Source organism: Citrus clementina, unplaced genomic scaffold, assembly GCF_000493195.1.
Source record: "Citrus clementina cultivar Clemenules unplaced genomic scaffold, Citrus_clementina_v1.0 scaffold_4, whole genome shotgun sequence".
In the NCBI taxonomy this organism is placed as follows: Eukaryota; Viridiplantae; Streptophyta; class Magnoliopsida; order Sapindales; family Rutaceae; genus Citrus; species Citrus x clementina.
This window is the reverse complement of record NW_006262274.1, coordinates 73,399-91,464: the sequence shown is the minus strand read 5'-3', so window position 1 is coordinate 91,464 and position 18,066 is coordinate 73,399. Positions and strand designations below refer to the sequence as shown.

General features: G+C 36.1%; 2 protein-coding genes across 2 annotated transcripts; both read left to right on the top strand.

Annotated features, from left to right (window-relative positions):
- The first annotated feature begins 4,793 nt into the window (after positions 1-4,793).
- LOC18044286 (DNA replication complex GINS protein PSF2) lies at positions 4,794-7,022 on the top strand. The gene is made up of 8 exons (XM_024186511.1): positions 4,794-5,036; positions 5,139-5,213; positions 5,302-5,416; positions 5,585-5,684; positions 5,782-5,812; positions 5,894-5,983; positions 6,643-6,813; positions 6,966-7,022. The coding sequence occupies exons 1-8, from the start codon at positions 4,989-4,991 to the stop codon at positions 6,984-6,986; spliced, it is 651 nt and encodes a 216-aa protein (XP_024042279.1). The 5' UTR covers positions 4,794-4,988; the 3' UTR covers positions 6,987-7,022.
- Positions 7,023-13,646: 6,624 nt separating this feature from the next.
- On the top strand, positions 13,647-16,251 carry LOC18045041. Its single transcript, XM_006435471.2, has 3 exons — positions 13,647-14,191; positions 14,753-14,969; positions 15,335-16,251. Exons 1-3 carry the CDS (start codon positions 13,979-13,981, stop codon positions 15,823-15,825), a joined length of 921 nt encoding a protein of 306 aa, XP_006435534.1. The 5' UTR covers positions 13,647-13,978; the 3' UTR covers positions 15,826-16,251.
- The last annotated feature ends 1,815 nt before the right edge of the window (positions 16,252-18,066 follow it).

Below are 18,066 nucleotides of genomic sequence, written 5' to 3'. Positions count from 1 at the left end.
CAAAGATCCCACCAAAACCAAACGGATTTACCATCTCCCAAGCACCAGCGTCGGCTTGCCAAAACATCACTCCACACATTTCCGATAGACTTCCACAAGTGAGAACCATAGCGCGTTGGAAGCAAAAGAGGCGGATTGCGAATGTCAACCCCATATTTAGAGACAAGGACCTGAACCCAGAAGCTGTTTGGGGAAGAGAGGAGACCCCAAGCAAGTTTCATATGAAGGGCTCGGTTCATGATAGCCAAGGATTTGAACCCCAACCCCCCGGCTGACTTTGGCTTACAAATATCCTTCCAGCTGATCATGCTAAGGCTTTGATTAGGTGAAGAGCCACTCCAAATAAAGCGCCTGCATGCCCTATCAATCTTCTCTCTGATACCAGCCGGAATAGAAACAGTTTGCATGACGTAAATGGGAATAGCCTGAAGGACCGACTGAGCCAGAGTAATGCGGCCAGCCAGAGACAAATGGGAAGCGTTCCAGCCAGAGAGCCGCTTTTCAACTTTATCAATAATATCCTGGAACATTTTATTGGTGACCCGTGAGTGGTGGAGAGGGACCCCAAGATACTTCCCAAGATCCTGCGTGACAGAATAACCAAGAATACCCGAGATCCTGGCCACATCTATACCCCTTACATTCTTGGAAAAGTATAACATAGTCTTGTTAACATTAACCTTAGCTTCTGAACTGTAACAATAAGCATCCAAGACTGCCGATAGAATACGAGCTTGCTCAATAGAAGCTTCAGCCAACAACAGGAGATCATCCGCAAAGAAAAGATGAGAGAGAGGGATACCATTGCGAGCCAAATGAATCGGTTTCCACTTATCAGCAGTCACGGCATTATGAATCCCATGGCTCAAGCGTTCGATGCAGAGAACAAAAAGATAAGGAGACAACGGATCACCCTGGCGAATTCCACGGGAAGGAACGAATTCATCCGTCACTTCCCCATTCCACAAAACCCGCATTTTGACTGAGGTAATACAAGCCATAATAGTCTGAATGAGATCGGGGGGAATTTGAGCTTCGCACAAAGTATCATTGATAAATTCCCAACTAAGGCGATCATACGCCTTCTCAAGATCAACCTTGATCGCCATAAAACCTTTAGCACCAGTCTTTTTCCTCATGGAATGGATGACTTCTTGAGCGATCACAATATTTTCCGTTATGTGACGACCGGGAACAAAGCTAGTTTGGTGGGGGCCAATCAGATGAGGTAAAATCGATTGGAGCCGATTGGCAATAATCTTGGTAATGGTCTTGTACGCTACATTGCAGAGAGAGATGGGACGGTACAACTTCAAAGAAGAGGGATTCTCAATCTTTGGAATAAGCGCAAGCAATGTAGTATTTAGATCCCCCGGCAAACGTTTATGCTTAAAAACATCTTTCACTAAGCAGCAAAGAGATGGGCCAACCGTATCCCACTGTGTTTGATAGAAAATGGCATGGAGGCCATCCGGACCCGGGGCCTTGAGAGGGTGCATGCCAAGGATGGTTCTTTTAATTTCATCATCATCCACATTCCCCTGAAGATATTGAAGCTCCTCATCATTAATAATAGGAAAAGAGTTCGGATGCGGATATGCCCGGAAATTTGGCGAGTCGCAAGAATACAGGGATGAATAGAACTGAATCACATGCTGCGTAATTTCCTCTTTATCATAAATCCAAGTGCCCGCATTATTTTTAATGGCTGTAATATGATTCCGACGCCTTCTAGATAAAGTTTTCTGATGGTAGTAGGAAGTGTTACGATCACCTAAAAGGAGCCAATCTTTGCGCGACTTTTGAAGCCAGAAAATTTCTTCCTGAGTAAGCACTTCTTCAAGCTCGGTTCTCAACTTTAATTCAAGCTCAAGGAGCCCTTGAGAACTATACTTCTCCAAGGCCCGCTGAATTCCCCCCAGCCGAGCCATTAATCGTCGTTTCCGCCAAAAAATATTCCCAAATTGCTGCCTATTCCAATCCATGACTTTAAGCCGAAAAAGATTTGCCGCCTCCATATAGGTGACGTTCCGATCCCATGAAGTGGCCACAAAATCCTTGAAACCATCATTCGTGAGCCAAGCCGCCTGAAAACGAAACGGCCTAGAATTTAAATTTCTCGGAGGATTAATATTCTCTTTCACTAGAAGAGGCCGATGATCAGAAATAAACTTTGGAAGGTGAAGGACAGTAGAGGCAGCATAAGTCTGAGCCCAATCTCCATTGCAAATCACTCTATCAAGACGTTTGAAAAGATTGCCGCGAGACCAAGTAAAACGTGGCCCATGAAAAGGAAGGTCATGCATGCCGTGACTATGAAACCAAGACTGAAAAAGTCTGCACACTCCTGCGCCCATCGGAGATCCTCCTTTCTTCTCAGAATTATACAGAATAGTATTAAAATCTCCACCTAACAGCCAAGGGCCCTGGACAGTCAAAGCAATCTTTGCCAACTCATTCCAAAGATGTCGCCTAATGCTAGGATTAGGACTAGCGTAGATTGCCGTCATCCAAGTTAGAAGATTATTGTTCCTTGAAATCTTGAGGTGAATGAATTGAGTATGATTCTCCACTATCTCAACATCAAATAAATTTTTCCAAAGGATCCAAATGCCGCCCGAAAAACCCTCAGCTTCCACTCGGTGAGACTTGTCAAAACCACTATTCTTGATGAAGTTATCCGCCTTGGACCCACTGATGCGAGGCTCCATTAACACCACCATTATGGGCTTGTAATTGGTAACCACAGCAGAGAAAGAACGACGAAAGGACGGTGAGGCAGCACCTTGAGCATTCCAAAACATAGTTGTAATACACATAACAAAAATATTTTAAAAGGGGAACGGGGGCGAAACTAAGACAGCCCTATGGCTTCAGCTTCATCATCCATGAAGGTGTCAGGAACCCCTGAATTATCGTCATCAGTTGAAGGCAAAATCCTACCCGCAACATCTGAATCAAGCTCCCTAAAATCTCCCCCCCGGAAATTAGGGCTCTCCATTCCATCCTCATCGGGAGGCTCTTTATCCAAATTTAGGGCCAAAACTCCCTCAGGCAAGTGTTCATGATGAGACCGAGGATGAGGAAATTGTAGCTGAAGGTTGGGGAAAGAAACTGCACTGTGGTTTAACGGGTTAAGGGTTACATGAACAGGCATCGGAGAAGCAGCCAGTGTGTTGGGATGGGCATGCATGCCATGCATGGAGCTACAGGGAACATCGGAGGTGGCACTTGGTTCAGATGTTGTAAGAACCTTGAGATGTGCGTGCATGCCTTGCATGGCTAGGGTAGGCTTATGTGGTTGGAAAGTCTGGTCACGGCTGTGATTGTTTGGGTTGATATTTTCAGCTATGGAGTTGTTTGCCGAAACTGAAATTTTCTTGGTAGGATATTTCCGCATAAAGTGACTCACTTGTTTCTTTTTCATGCTCCTGGATTTTGGGGCTAATGTGTTGGGGTTTTCTACTGTTGGCTCCAGGATTTCCTGATGGACTACCGAAGTGTTGTCCTGATTTTGTGGTACACTTTCGTCATCCATCACTTTGCCTAAAACATCAAACCGCGACACACGAACATTCAGCCCCTGTTGATCCTGAACCCAGACCTTAGAAGAAACCCTTTCTGTAGATCTACGAGGGCGAGGTTTACGGGTTACCACCATCCACGATCCAAACTTAGACTCATTTTGGTTAGAACCCTCCTCCACCACAATATTCTGGTTTGCAGCAACAGGACAAGAAGTTGGCTGTGCCGCTTCCACATGCGTGGTACCACCGTCAGGGCAAGCATCTTGATAATGGCCAAACTTGCCACAACAAAAACAAATCATGGGCAGATTTTCATACTCCACCTTTTGGATTCTTCCCTCAAAATTAAATTGAGAAACCAGCGGCTTGTCAAGGTCTAGTTGAACCGCAATGCGAGCGAATTTTCCCCTTTGGGCTGCGGCAGTGAGATAGTCTATCTTGATGACCGGGCCAACAATTTGCCCTAACCGCCGAATAATAGTTTTATGATAAAAGTGAATATTCATGCCAGACAAACGAATCCAAGCCACAATCCGATCAACTCTATTCGTGGTAGCATCAAACTCCGGCGTCCATTGCTGAACAAAAAGATAATGCCCCATGATGGTCCAAGGCCCCTCAGTAAGAGCATATTCCACATCTCCCTCGTTCTGAAAACGGACCAAGTAGTAATCATTAGCTAAGTCAATGATGGAGAAACCCATTGTAGAACTCCAGAGTCTCTTCAAACGCTCACTGATAACTCTATATCCCAAGTTTCGTCCAAGAGTTTTAACGACAACTGAGTTCGCCCAAGGTTTTGCTAGTCGATCGTGAACCCTTTGTGAGAAAGCAATATAGGGCATAGATTCGTCCTCCTTGCAACAGACATCCTCCTCTTCCAGTTCCCACTCGTCCCTCATGCCAAACCCCATATTTGCAGAACCCCCATTCGCCTCCATGGCAATATCACGGTAGGATAAGGGCTTAGGGTTATCTCCATCAGCCCCTTCAGCCCTAAACTTTGTCTTTTTGGTGAAACGGTCGCTCGCCAGCGGCGGTGGAGAAGCTTTCCCGTAGCTCATTAGGGTTTTAACTTTTTGTAGTATGGATTTGTTTTTCAGGAAATTATTAGAACACCCACTCTTTAATTTATATTGTTTTAATATAAATTACGAAAAAAGGATAAATAATAGCCAATATAAAATTTTATTATTTATTTATTTTATAACGCCGCTAACTTTAAAATCATCTTTACCGCCTGAAGGGTAAAAAGGGAAACCAAAAAAGTCTATCTCATGTCCAAACCCTTCCCCGACATCATTTCCCGCCACCATAAACACAAAGTAGGGTTTCACTCAAATTTCACACAATTCGAAATCCTCACTCAAATCAAACCCATTCACTCTTCATCAATTCATTTCGATTTTTCTGAACTCTCTCGCAAATTTGAAAACCTCAGATCTAATTTTATTTACAAAAATGGCCGGCCAATCTGATCCTCACGTCTCTCTGTTTTCTCCACCAGAGGTTTCTATTGCTTCACTAATTTACATTTTTTTAAAATAAAATTTTGGCCTTAGTTTAGAAGTTTTGATGTAATTGGTTTTGGATTTTTTTTTTTCTAATCAGGTTGAGTTTATGGCGGAAGATGAATTGGTGGAGATTGTGCCGAATATGAGAATGGATCCTCTAAATTTTATCTGTGTATTTCCCGAATTTACCATCTTGTTGGAGTTGAGCTTAACACGCTGTTCTTGTTAATATTGAAATGAATTGTTTGTTGAGTTTGCAGGGTGATTTTGATCCCTTTTACCCCCAAATACCGGTCAAAGTGCCATTGTGGCTTGCGGCCGCGTTGAAGAAGAGAGGGAAATGCACAATTCGGCCACCTCAATGGATGTCAATTGGTGAGCATTTTAATTTGAGTTTATTTTGTGTTTATTCGATTTAATTTTTTTATTTGGCATTTTCTGGTGTCTTATAATCTGGGGCCAAAAGTAAGAAAAGGAAATATGTTCAGCTTCAGATGTATTGTTTCTCATTTGTTGTCATATTTTTTTTTCCATGTGGTCTAGAAAATTTAACAAAGGTTTTGGAAGGAGAAAGAGAAGATCGAGGGACATTTCAGGCTGTGCCTTTCCATTACATCGAGATCTCTAGACTTCTTTTTGACCAGTGAGCATTAGTTATTTTGTTTGTTTGTTTGTTTGATTGGTTGAATGCTTTCAAATGTGACCATATTAATGACGACTGTAATTTTTGTGGGTGGTAGTGCACGTGATGACATTCCTGATATTTATATGGTGAGTTTGAAGGTCTTAAACCTTGTTTGATAAAGCATTTCAGTTTTTCCAAGGATGTTAACCTTAGTCTTTTTCCCCTAGGTGAGGTCCCTTATTGAGGACATCAGGGATGTACGACTGCATAAAATTGAGACGAACTTAGAGAAATTTAGTGCTACATCTGCAGTGAAGGTAGGTTTTTTATCTCTTGTCCTGAATCTGTTGATTGTGATCACTACAATTTGCCATTTTGCAGCCTTATAGAATTTATTTTGATCATCATTTAAGAGATATGACAAAAATGAATATATGTAAAAAAGAAGCAAACAATTTGAATTTTTTAATGCTGAAAAAAAAGGCTGAAGAGCATGAAGGGACAAGTTTTGTGTTTGAAACTTGGGGGAGAGCAAGAAGAAATCCTCTTTATGAAACTTGAAGAATCGCACTTCTCCCATTTCGCTTGTCAAAATAAAACTCAATGCACTTTTTCCCCCATGGAGAGGAATTATACAGCAGAGATAATGTGTAAATTATTAAAACTTCCCTTGTTATGTTTATGATCTTGTGGAGCCAGCTTTACTCTGAAGATTAGCATCAAGCCAATTGATAGACTGGAGTAGATGTCAGGGTTGTTATGTTTAGCGCATCTTCAATAATTATTTTGATGATTATCAAGACATTGTCAGTGAGAAATTATCAAAATACTTGCATAAATTTCCCCTGGGTTGCAAATCATGAAACATTTATGTGAATCATGTGTCCATTATTTATAGCATGGACTGTTGAACTGCATTTATATTTGTTTTCTTTTTGGTTACCTTGCTTCTAAAATGTCTAATATGGTATTTCAGATTGCCCATCTGTCTGCAATGGAAGTGAATGTAGTTCGTCCATTTGTTGTGAGAGCCCTACAGGCTTTCTATAAGCATGATAATCCAGTACTGCTGGTGGATTTAGATAGTGTATCTGATAGACAGTCACACGTAACTAGACAGCGACAATTGCCTAATAATGCACAAAAAGTATGGGCTCACACTTTCTTTTTTCTCCATTCTCAATCTCATTTTATTTCTCACAGATTTTATCAGTTGACAGTCTGCTGCCGATATAAGAATAATGAGATTTACCCATTGAAAAGGCATTTAGTTATTTGACCAATTCTTTTGTTCTACAGCAACCTCTGAAGCGACGGTAGTTGATCTCAATCCTCTAATCTCCTTCCATCTGAACTGGAAAATGATTGATTTCAGTCAACTGGCATAGAAGGTACAGCTTGAAATATTTTCCAATGGATCCTTTCTTTGATCAAGTGCGTTGCTCACTGTAATTGTCATAACACAGTGTTTCTTTAAGGGATGTTATATTTATTGATATCTTTTTTTTTTTTAATATTACAAATAAACATTCATCTACGAAAAATGTTAAAGATTCCAAAGGATAAATATTGGGAGTAATATTGTCTTTTTACAATCAACACGGTCCTGAATTTGTTAAGTTCTGAGTTTAGAGACAGTATTTGCCTCTTGCACATGTATATCATTAAATATCAATAACCCATGTTAGCATTAGTCATTAAAGGTTGTATGTGAAAACCAAATTTTTGAGTTTAAATAAGCAAGAGGCTACCATGGTGTAAAAAGAAAAGATTAAACAGACAATTGCTTTTCTGGAGGTTAGAGATGTGTTACAGAGCTCATACATATTGTGAATAGCCTAGATGCAGGGAAAGACAAGAATAAAATGTTGGTTGAGGTAGGAAGAAGACTTGATAGGAGAAAGATACAGCAAGGGTAGAGTTGAATTGTGGATGGTGAGCTGAAAATTAGTTATTTTCTTACCTACTTTCTGTTTGTTTCATGGTTTTTTCTTTTTATTTTGAGTTCGTGTTAATTTCTTGAAAACAAGGCAAAAGCCTGCAGGACTTAACCTGAGTCGGTTTTGATGGAGACTATTATAAGTTTAGTTAATTATCATGGATTGTCGGTTTCTCTACCATTTCTGCACTAGAGTCCAGGTCCACTGTGTCTAGAGACTGGATGTAACTCTGGATATTTCCATTACCGGTAGAATTGAAAGTTTTGGGGCTAAAGTTTACTTTTTATCGTGCAATCTCAATCATTGGATCTCTCTGAAGACTGACAGAGGGTTCCATGAAATGACGTGGCACTGGCACATGAGGAATGCCAAAATGTCAAGATCTGTTTGTAATTCCCCCCCCCCCCCCCCCCCCCCACTTTATCTTGGTTCCTGAGCAAATCAATAGCTTGAAGAAATTATTTTTTTCAATTTTGGCAAGGAAAAGGAATGCTGATTGAAGTCTAATAATCCACTTTGATGACTATGAAACTTTGATGATTAATGTGCTTTATGAGAAATATTTCTCAAGGCTAATGCAAGACAAAAATTCAAAGCTTCTTATATAGATTATAAAAGCCGTAATAAGTTGTTGAAATGTTGGGAAACATTGTCATTTCTTTCCCCCCTTGAACTAGACTTAGTGATCCTGAAATATGTATTTTATCAAATAAATGCAAATTGGACACACTTAATTTTCTTAGACATATTAGATTTATGTTCAAAACATCTAGCAGGTATTTTTTTTTTTATGTTTTTCAATGCTTTCTCGTATTACCTTTTGGCTGTTTCTCTCCTCAACCTTCTAGTTGTTTTGTCAATTATCCATTTTACACGTCTTTTGAGCATAAAAAGGGGTTCCCTAGTTCACATATTTCTTGGGGATTATATACGCAGTAGTTGCTTGGCTGTTGGCATCACGGTCTTGGTTTTGAATAATTGTGTTATAGAGGAATTGTAGCTTTCCTAAGCTACTTCTAGTTAGAAACCCTTCTAATAAATTAAATTTTGAAAAGAAAAACGTCACTTATGCAAGCGTGAGACAATTGGGGCTTGGAAGGTTACCTTCGTTTAATAAGATTTAGGTTATTAAATTTTGAAATTTTTTTTGAAAAGATATCAGCAATCTTCTAATAAATTAAATTTTGAAAAAAAAAATGGTCACTTAGGCAAGCGCGAGACAATGGGGACTTGGGAGGTTACATTCGTTTAATAAGATTTAAGTTATTAAATTTTGAAATTTTTTTGAAAATATGTCAGAAACCCTTCTAATAAATTAAAATTTGAAAAAAAAAAGTCACTTAGGCAAGCGCGAGACAATTAGGACTTGGAAGGTTACCTTCATTTAATAAGATAAAATTAGTGTCAAATGTCCGTTTGATCACCATAAATCATTGAAGAGAATCCATCCAGTCTTACATTAAAATAGGAAGAAGTCTGGATTTTTTGTCATTGTGCAAGAACATACCTCATGGTCCTTTCTTTGAGCCCGCCATTAGTTATGGAAATTATAAAATTAGTGTTAATTTGCACATGCCGTGGGACCAGTAGGCTGCTTGTGTTTGTCAATTCATTTCAAATTCACACACACCCCATCCCATAATTTATTGAGACGGATTGACATTTTTGATAAGCTCCTAGAAAGAATATTCCTCCAGAAAATTCTGAAACATTACATGTGTCAACACCCTGTAAAGTGACCTGCAGGTTCAGTTATGTAAAGGATTAGAACGGGCAACAACTACCTTGTGGCCTTTAAGTAATTTTATGTTCCAACTCTTGTTTGTCTGCCTTCTCACTAACTTCCAAGTGTTTAAAGGGAGTGACTAGTAACATGGGTACTAAATTTAGATTGTTGTCGCCGAATATCAAACTATTTTTAGTTATGAAAAGTGGCGTCGATCTAATAGCACAACCGACTCTCGAGTATTTTGCAGTTAAATAAGTTCAACGAAACCATACGTCATAGGACTTTGTTGTTTTTGTTTTGTTTTCCTTTTTTTTTTCAACATTGATTTTTAAATTAATCATTATTAGATTACTCCTTTGATTCGTCTCTTATTAAAATTATTTGTTAATAAGTATAATGCTAGCTGTAAACCTCTTTGCTCATGTATAATGCTAACGTTGGTTGGTGTGAGTGGTTCGGTACTCTCACTTCTTAAGATCGACATTCTCACTCTTTAAGAGAGGTCAGGGGTTTAAGTCCCACTCTCGTATGAAGTCACTATTTTGACCAACACTTTATATCTTACGGACCGATCCGGTGCGAATATAGATTAATATGAGTTGTGGTACAGGCTTAAAGGTGTCTCCCACAGTTGGGATCTACTCAGGACCACCTTCATGGTTTCGACAAAAAAAAAAAAGTATAATGCTAACGTTGCAGAAATCAATCACTGGATTTTCATCACTTCTGTTAATTTTGTGTGTGGCAATAGACTTGCTTGGAAAAATAAAGGTTGAAGGAGAGATCGGAAGCTGGGCTTATTGTGAATTGGATATGTTTGAAAATGATGCTCTAGGTGTCAAACAGATCAAACTTGAATACAATTTTATTCTTTATTGGCCTGTTGCATTGTCGTTTATCAAGGGAATTGGTCCATTTTGAAGGCCACAGCCTGGCCAAGAGCCAGCGGATCAGGTTTTAATCTGTTTCCTAATTATTTTATGAAGATTAAACAACGGGCGTTTTGTATTGACTTAATGATTAATGTTGCCTAAGCCAAATTTCTAATACAACAACACAAGTTAAATATGAGAACAATAAATTATCTGGTGGAAGTCCCCAATTTTGTAAGGTAAAAATCAAATGAAGATCCCATTTTAGTTTCAGAATTAAACCTTTTCAGTGTTTTTTCAAATGAGGGAATCTAGAGAATTTGATCACCTCGGAAAAATTGAATTTACTTAGTTTAGATCTTTATCCTCTAACTCTGAAGCTGCCAAGAACAATTCGTAACTTTTTGTTCTCTTTTTGGTGAAAAGTCATCTCATATTTAATCTATCCCTAAAAGAGAATTGACATTTTTTTTACATTCTATCTTACGTGGGGCTGGGAACAGATAAACTTGTCAATTATGATGAATGGCTCCACAACTTCTTCATAATGTAGAGAGCATTATAAATTGAATAATGATATATCCATAAATTTTTGTATAAGTTTATTTTGTACAAATGAATATGGCTTTAATTCATTGGTTGAATTAAATATCTCTTAGCCTACATGATTTATTTATATTATTTTATATTTTCATTCAACCAATGAATAAATAACACATCAGTTTGTATAAAATAAATTTATACAAGAGTTTGTAGCTGTATCATGACTCTTATAAATTTAGGGTCCATTCGTGATTGTTTTTAAGAGGTTCAAAAGCAATTTTTAAAAGTTAAAAAATAATTTGGGTGTTTGTTAAATTTCATAAAAATCATTTTTGCTAAAATCATCCTATCTTATAGTAGATTTTGAAAAACATGAAAAGAGTAACTTTTTAAATTCTGATTATGAGAATTAGTTTTACACTTATTACAATCCTACATATATTCTCACATGTATTATAAAAATTTAAAATTATCCTTACTCAATTAAAAAATAAAATCAAGGAATTTAAAGAGAATAATATTATTACCAATAACACTAAGATAAAAAAATTAAAACTAAAATTTATAAAAAATATTTATTTTAGTAGACAATTATTATTTTACATATAAATATTTTACATATATGTATAAACGTATAAATAAAATTTATTTAATATTATGTTCGTTTCAATTTTGTATTCTTACAATAATTTAATAATAAGATGTATTAAATACATACAACTACTTTTAAATGAAAATAAATTTTACTGAATATTTAATTTTTTACAATTAATTATTTTTATTGTACAATTAATAATAATTATTTTAGAAATTATTGATACTGTATCTTAATATGTGCATAAGAAAAATTGAAATAAAAGAAGCCATATAATCACATCAGATGGAGGGAAAGGTTGACCCCCCAAAGTGGATTCCTATTTTTGACCTTGAACATACATATCAACTGCAAAGGCACGAAATGCACCTTGTGTTGCCGCGGAATAGATCAAGAGAGCAGATAAGTAGAACGTACTCATTGGGATCCCTTTGGACCGGCCTTTGTAAAACACGGAGTTGGGTGGGTCAATCGTGAGGCCTATGCATCATCATCATTGATTGCCGTGAGTCGTGGCGTCGTCCCCATCAGTCATCATCTATTACGTTAAAAACCGAAAGTAAGATAGAGATTCTGCCAGAAGAGCGTGTGGGCCCAGGGCACCGTGTGTGGCGCGTTTGTGCATTTTTCCCTCAAAATATTATTCATGTCATTAATTGAGCATATTAATATATAAAATTGATTATTATTTAATAAGTCAATATATTATATAATTAATAATAAATACTTTACATTATTTGATTAAGAGTAGCATGTATATATATCATCATTTTGTTAAAGTGAAGATGATATTAGAAAAATGAAAAAAAAAACATAGATTTTCAATACACTAATAGAAAAAAAAAGTTTTTCATGCATTGGTATATGTTATTTTCTTTTGTATTTTAGTAACATTCTCACTTTGTTAAAAAGTACAAAATAATATCATGTTATAATATATTCATAGTTTGTAATTTTTTTTTCAAATATCATGATAATTGTTTTATTTTTTCTTTAATATTTTGGATTCATTTCGCATTTTTTACTTGTTAATAGATTAGATAACTAGTAACAACGATTATTATATTTATATATATAACAAATTGAAATTACTAGATATCAAGTAACTAGATGAGGTAACTAGTAACAAGTTACTTTGAACACAATTGAAAAAAAAAAAATTACTAGATGTCCATCCTAAATTTACCCCCTTATAAAAAATACTACAAAGTGTTTGAATTTGTATGATTCTCCACTCATTGTTTACAATGTATATCAATTGTCTCAAAAAAAAAAAAAAAAAGATAGAATTATCCTTACAAAATAACTACTACTATAATTTGTGTTTCCTTTTGTTTTGTCGTTTTTAGTGAATAGATGTTACAAATTGTATATATTTTGTGTAAAATTTAACAAATTCAAATATTTCTAATATTTTTGATAATTGTGTAAACTTATGATGTAAGGTTGATAATTAGTTATTTTCATCGAAAGTTTGCTGTCTAATAGATAGGATTAACCTGCCAAGTGCCAACTGAGGCTAACAAATGATAGCCGTTGATTCTCAAAATGATTTCAAAGGTCCATACTAAAAGATTGGCTGATAATGAACGCATTGCCATTTACAGCTACGGAGTTGCATCCAAATCACGAGTCAATTATGAGATTTTTATTATTACCTTATTGAAAAAATAAATTATTAGTACTACTGTTATCCGACGCAATATAAATAGTTCCGTGTACCTCACGTCATCTTCCATTTCTATTTTCTAGCTATGGCTGTACACGTTCCACCGTCCAAGTTGCTTGGTGACTTGGTCCCCAAGTAACTTGCCGAAATTCTGATTATGCCCTTATATTAAATTTGGTAAAACATTTTCTTTATAATAGAATATAGCAGTAGACACACTCATTTAAATTTGGTAAAACTTTTTCTATTAAATAGCAATGAGATAGAAAATTCTTGAACTATCTAATAAAAATATATCTTTTCTATTTAATCTTTTATTCTTTTTAATTTTTTGGATATCCAGCTATTAAAAAAAAAAAGAATATCCAGCAAGACTGGAAGTCACTTTCCAAATTAATGCCAAAAAATAAAAAAAAGAGACGCATAATTCTAAAGATATTTCTGTTGTTTTTCTTAAAACAAGCGAATGAACAAACTATCACTTACCGTCCATGTACAATTCTCCGGCCTTATCCATTCCCTCGCAATTTTCGCCTTTATTGAAACAAAATCCAATTAAACGAAAAAAAAAGCGAGGTCATTTCTGTAATTCGATCCCCAAAACTTTTATATGTACTCGCCTTTCCCGTTGTCCTCTCCTTTCATCCTTTGGGTTTTGCAGCAATTGAAATAACAACCTTTTTTTTTCTTCCCTTTGGATCACAACTGGAAAACACAAAAAAATTCAAATTTTCATAAGCAAAAGCAGAATCAAAACTGTATTTAACAAAAAACAATAATAAAAAAGAAAATTCAAAAACATCAATTCAAATTCCTTTCTGTAGTTTTGAGTTGGCAAACTCATCAGCCCTTTTTTATTGGTGGAGAATCACAGGATATGATGCTGTCATGAAATCACGGTGTGGGGGAAAGAAAGTGAAAGCTGGGGAATTGGCGGGGTCGAAACGACAGCGGCGGATTGGCGATGGAGTTGTTGTGCACGACGACGACGGCGACTGCCGCGGGGGATTTGTGGGCCAGGGGCATAGGTGGAGGGTTCAGCCACGAGAGCGAGCACGATTTGGCTCTCATGGTCAGCGATTTTTTGGAAAATGGCAGTGCTGGCACCGATTCTCTCTGTAGCAGCGACTCCGATTCCGGTTTCTCCGATCTGGCTCACCTCGCCGACAAAATTTCGGTAATTTCATTTTTAAATCGCCACGACTTAGCCATTTTTGGCAGTAGGCAATTTTAGTTATGAACAAGAAATATATTTTTATTATAAAATTGAAAATTTTCTTCTGCTCTCACGGATTCATCAACAACATACATTTCATTTTTTTATCTTATAGATTTAGTTGATTTTGAACTGTAATTGAGAGGTAAAAAAAAAAAAAAACGCTGGTGTTGCTTTATATATATATAATCATTCTCCAGTAGCAAGTCACATTGTTTTTCTACAATTCAACACCAAATTGTTAACAACTATATAAAAGTCCAGATTTTATTGAATATGAATATCCATATGGAAGAAAAATTATGTATATATTATGATGATAGCAGCTGGTATGTCAATCTGATTGTGCCGGTGTACCGTCTGTTTATGCTAAGAAATAGTGTGCAATCTAATAATGGTGGGCGTCGTTGTTTTACATAATAGTGTGTAACCACAATTTTTGGGAAAACCACAATTTTAGTCTTTGATTTCTGCTTGGGAGAATTTTTTTGATGTTGAAGTAGTTTTTTCATGATATTACAGTTTTACAAGCGTTCTGTGCCTCAGTATGAGATGGACCTGACATTGGTGGTTCATTCTTTAATTCTATCAATCAAAGAGACAGATCTTCATGCTGTGAAGTCAGACCAGTGTAATGCCAGTTGCATCAGGTTTGTTCTGGTCAAACTCTTGAGACTTTCGGGCTATGATGCTGCGGTGTGTTCCACGAGGTGGCAGGGTAGTGGCAAGGTCCCCGGAGGTATGCTATAAAATGTCCAAGTTGCAAATGTCTTATATTTATCATTTTACAACAATGCTATGCGTTTCTAGATATATAGATTGTCAAGTAATGAATTTGGATATGCGAGTTGTACTTTTTGGAAAGTTTTGGGAACCATATACCAAATCAACCCTACATGGTTAAAGATAGAGTGAATTTACTGATCCATGTCAGTAGTTCAAATATATCATATTTTCCTTTGAATAAGTCTAAATCTGCTTGTTTGGGATTTCATTGTATTTTCATGGCAAGGAATGAAACTTTTCCCTTCTTGCATTACAAATGATATTAAATGTTTTTAGCTGAACCATATCCGATGGTAAACTTGTGGTTATGTTATGCAGGCGATCATGAATACATTGATGTGGTCAACTACAATACTGCTGGGAGCTCTGAGCGTTTGATAATTGACATTGACTTCCGAAGCTACTTTGAAATTGCTCGGGCTGTTGATTCTTACGATAGAATATTAAAATCACTTCCAGTTGTTTATGTGGGCTCTTTGATAAGGTTGAAACAGTTTCTCCAAGTTATGGTTGATGCTGCTAGATCTTCTCTAAGTCAAAACTCAATGCCTCTTCCTCCATGGAGATCTCTTGCTTATTTGCAAGCCAAGTGGCAATCACCGCACCAAAGAGATTTTAATCCAGATGAACAGAATATCACCACCACTTATTCTCTTGACCATAAACAGTGCAGAGGACATTTAAAGAGGCTGCAGTCCTCGCTTCATTCTGAAGTGGAAGCAGAGCGGTTTTTGAACCCCATAAACAGTGATAATACCCGTTGGTTGAAGCTTGAGAGGCGTCGGCATTTCTCGTTGAGAGCTCTTTGATAGGTAGAAATTTTGGCCCAGGAGATGAGAGTTCCTTCTTTTTGAGTGTAATTTATTTGCGGCTTTCTGTTCAGAGATTCTTTTTACCTAATATTTAATAAGAGTGGACCAGAATGAAGGGCAGGTGCTTATAGCAGACATCATAACAATAAAGTAGCAACCATATGGTGGAAACTTCTTCGCACTTTATGCATCTTACATTTTGGTTTACTGGCGGCAAGCGGGTCGGTATCAAGTTTTTGGAGCTGTTTATGGGTTTTCTTTATGCCTAACAGTGCCAACAAACCAGTTGTTACCACTGTGCTGCTGCAATATTCATTAGATTGTTTTCGGCTTTTAGTACCACCTTGAATGTATTCCTTGCCCCTTATTATATGGGTTTAGGAAATTTTGCTGTTATATATATTCTTTTCTCTTTGCTCGCCAGCCCCCCACCCCCTCGTTTCTTCTTACGTCTTAAAATGTTGAGCATATCTTTTTCGCGTTGAGGAAGTGCATCGATTTAAAACTGAATTCTTATGTTTGTTACATTACGGCTGGAATAGAACATGATCAAATGGTACCTGAATTCTTAATGCAATTGTGTTGGGCCGTCTGGAAGTTTATTTTTTAACAGTATTTGCTGATTGGACTTTTTGCAATTGGGGAAGGGGGGTTTGGGATAAGGTATTCACACATGATTATTGGACAACTGGACTCTTATCAACTGCTTTTAGATAGATGCTCAGCTCTTTCTTATCTGTCATGACATGAATAAGCTTTTGGTTCATCAAGCATGCCTTTGGTGGTTTTATTTATTTATTTTTTAATTTTTTGTTTTGAGAATTGGTGGTTCTTTGTTAAAACGTGATAGTATTGCCAAGTTCGTCCCTTCCTTTCAACCATGTGATCATAATGACGTAGGCTTCTTTCAAATATGTTTTTTTTTTTTGAGTTGAACTTTTGGCGTAATAGGGTAGAGATGACTTCAGTTTCCAAGTCTTTGGATGCTCAAGTGTTGAAGGCTAGATACTTCAGACGATCAGATTTTTGGCTACCCAACTAATTACACTAGTTTGTACGAACTAAAAAGTAATCTATCAAAGCAACAAGCAGCCTTTACGTGTCGGATCAAATTATGGATGACCCAAAATCTATAAAAAATATAGGTTCAATAAAAACTTTCTACATAGAATAATTTAGAATTCTTAATGAGAATTGCCTAAGTGCTTAAATGTTTTAGTGAAGTGTCTAATTATAAGATACAACAAAGTGCCATAGGCACGATTTAAAAAAAAAAAACTTAGGTCCATTCTTTACAAAGAATAACCAAAGTTCATTCTTTATAAAGAGCCACTTAAGTCAATTTTTTATATAAAATAACATAGATCCATTTTTTTTACAAATAATGATTTAGACACTTAGAAAATATTTCTAAGTAGAATGGCCAAAGAGCAAGTCTTTAACAAAGCGCTAAAGGTATGATTAAACAAAGAAAAACTTAAGTCTATTTTTTTATAAAAAACGACTTAGGTCATCTCTTTAAAAAGAACAATCTAAGTCTATTAGTTGCAAAGAATGACCTAAGCACTTAGAGAATATTTATAAGTAAAATACCCAAATAGCGAGTTTTTGACAAAATGCTAAAGGCATGATTCTTCCAAGAATGATTTAGATCTATTCATTGTAAAGAATGAACCTAGATACTTATTTTACAAAAAATGATTTAGGTCTATTACTTATAAATAATGACCTAAACTTAGAGAATATTTATAAGTAAAATGCCCAAAGAGTGAGTCTTCACAAAACAATGAAAGTATGATTATTCAAAGAATGGCCTAGGTTTATTTTTTACAAATAATGACTTAGACACTTAGAAAATATTTTAAAGTAAGAACCTTCGTACCAACAAGTATTCTATAGAATTTGCCTATAGACAAACATGCATTTTATGGAATAAGCTTATTGGCAAATAAACATTTTACGGAATGTGCCTTTGGACAAATCATTAACTTTAAAGATATTATTATCATTACCAATTATATTAAGATAACAAAATAAAATTAATAATATAACATATTTATTTTAATTATCAATTATTATATATACACTATAAAAATATTTTATATAATTTTAAAAATAAATTTATCAAACGTTTAACTGATTCTCTTCATAGTTGGTTATTTCTATAGCAAGCTAACAATAATTATTTCAAAAGTTACAACATTATCAAGTTAGCCCTTAAAAGTACATAAGTATGGA

Excerpts from the sequence above, each read along its gene's own strand:
- LOC18044286 (XM_024186511.1), top strand. The coding sequence starts at position 4,989 with ATGGCCGGCCAATCTGATCCTCACGTCTCTCTGTTTTCTCCACCAGAG. Across the intron at positions 5,037-5,138 it reads CTCTGTTTTCTCCACCAGAG|GTTGAGTTTATGGCGGAAGA; the intron begins GTTTCTATTGCT and ends TTTTCTAATCAG. Across the intron at positions 5,214-5,301 it reads ATCCTCTAAATTTTATCTGT|GGTGATTTTGATCCCTTTTA; the intron begins GTATTTCCCGAA and ends TTGAGTTTGCAG.
- LOC18045041 (XM_006435471.2), top strand. The coding sequence starts at position 13,979 with ATGGAGTTGTTGTGCACGACGACGACGGCGACTGCCGCGGGGGATTTG. Across the intron at positions 14,192-14,752 it reads ACCTCGCCGACAAAATTTCG|TTTTACAAGCGTTCTGTGCC; the intron begins GTAATTTCATTT and ends ATGATATTACAG. Across the intron at positions 14,970-15,334 it reads TAGTGGCAAGGTCCCCGGAG|GCGATCATGAATACATTGAT; the intron begins GTATGCTATAAA and ends TATGTTATGCAG.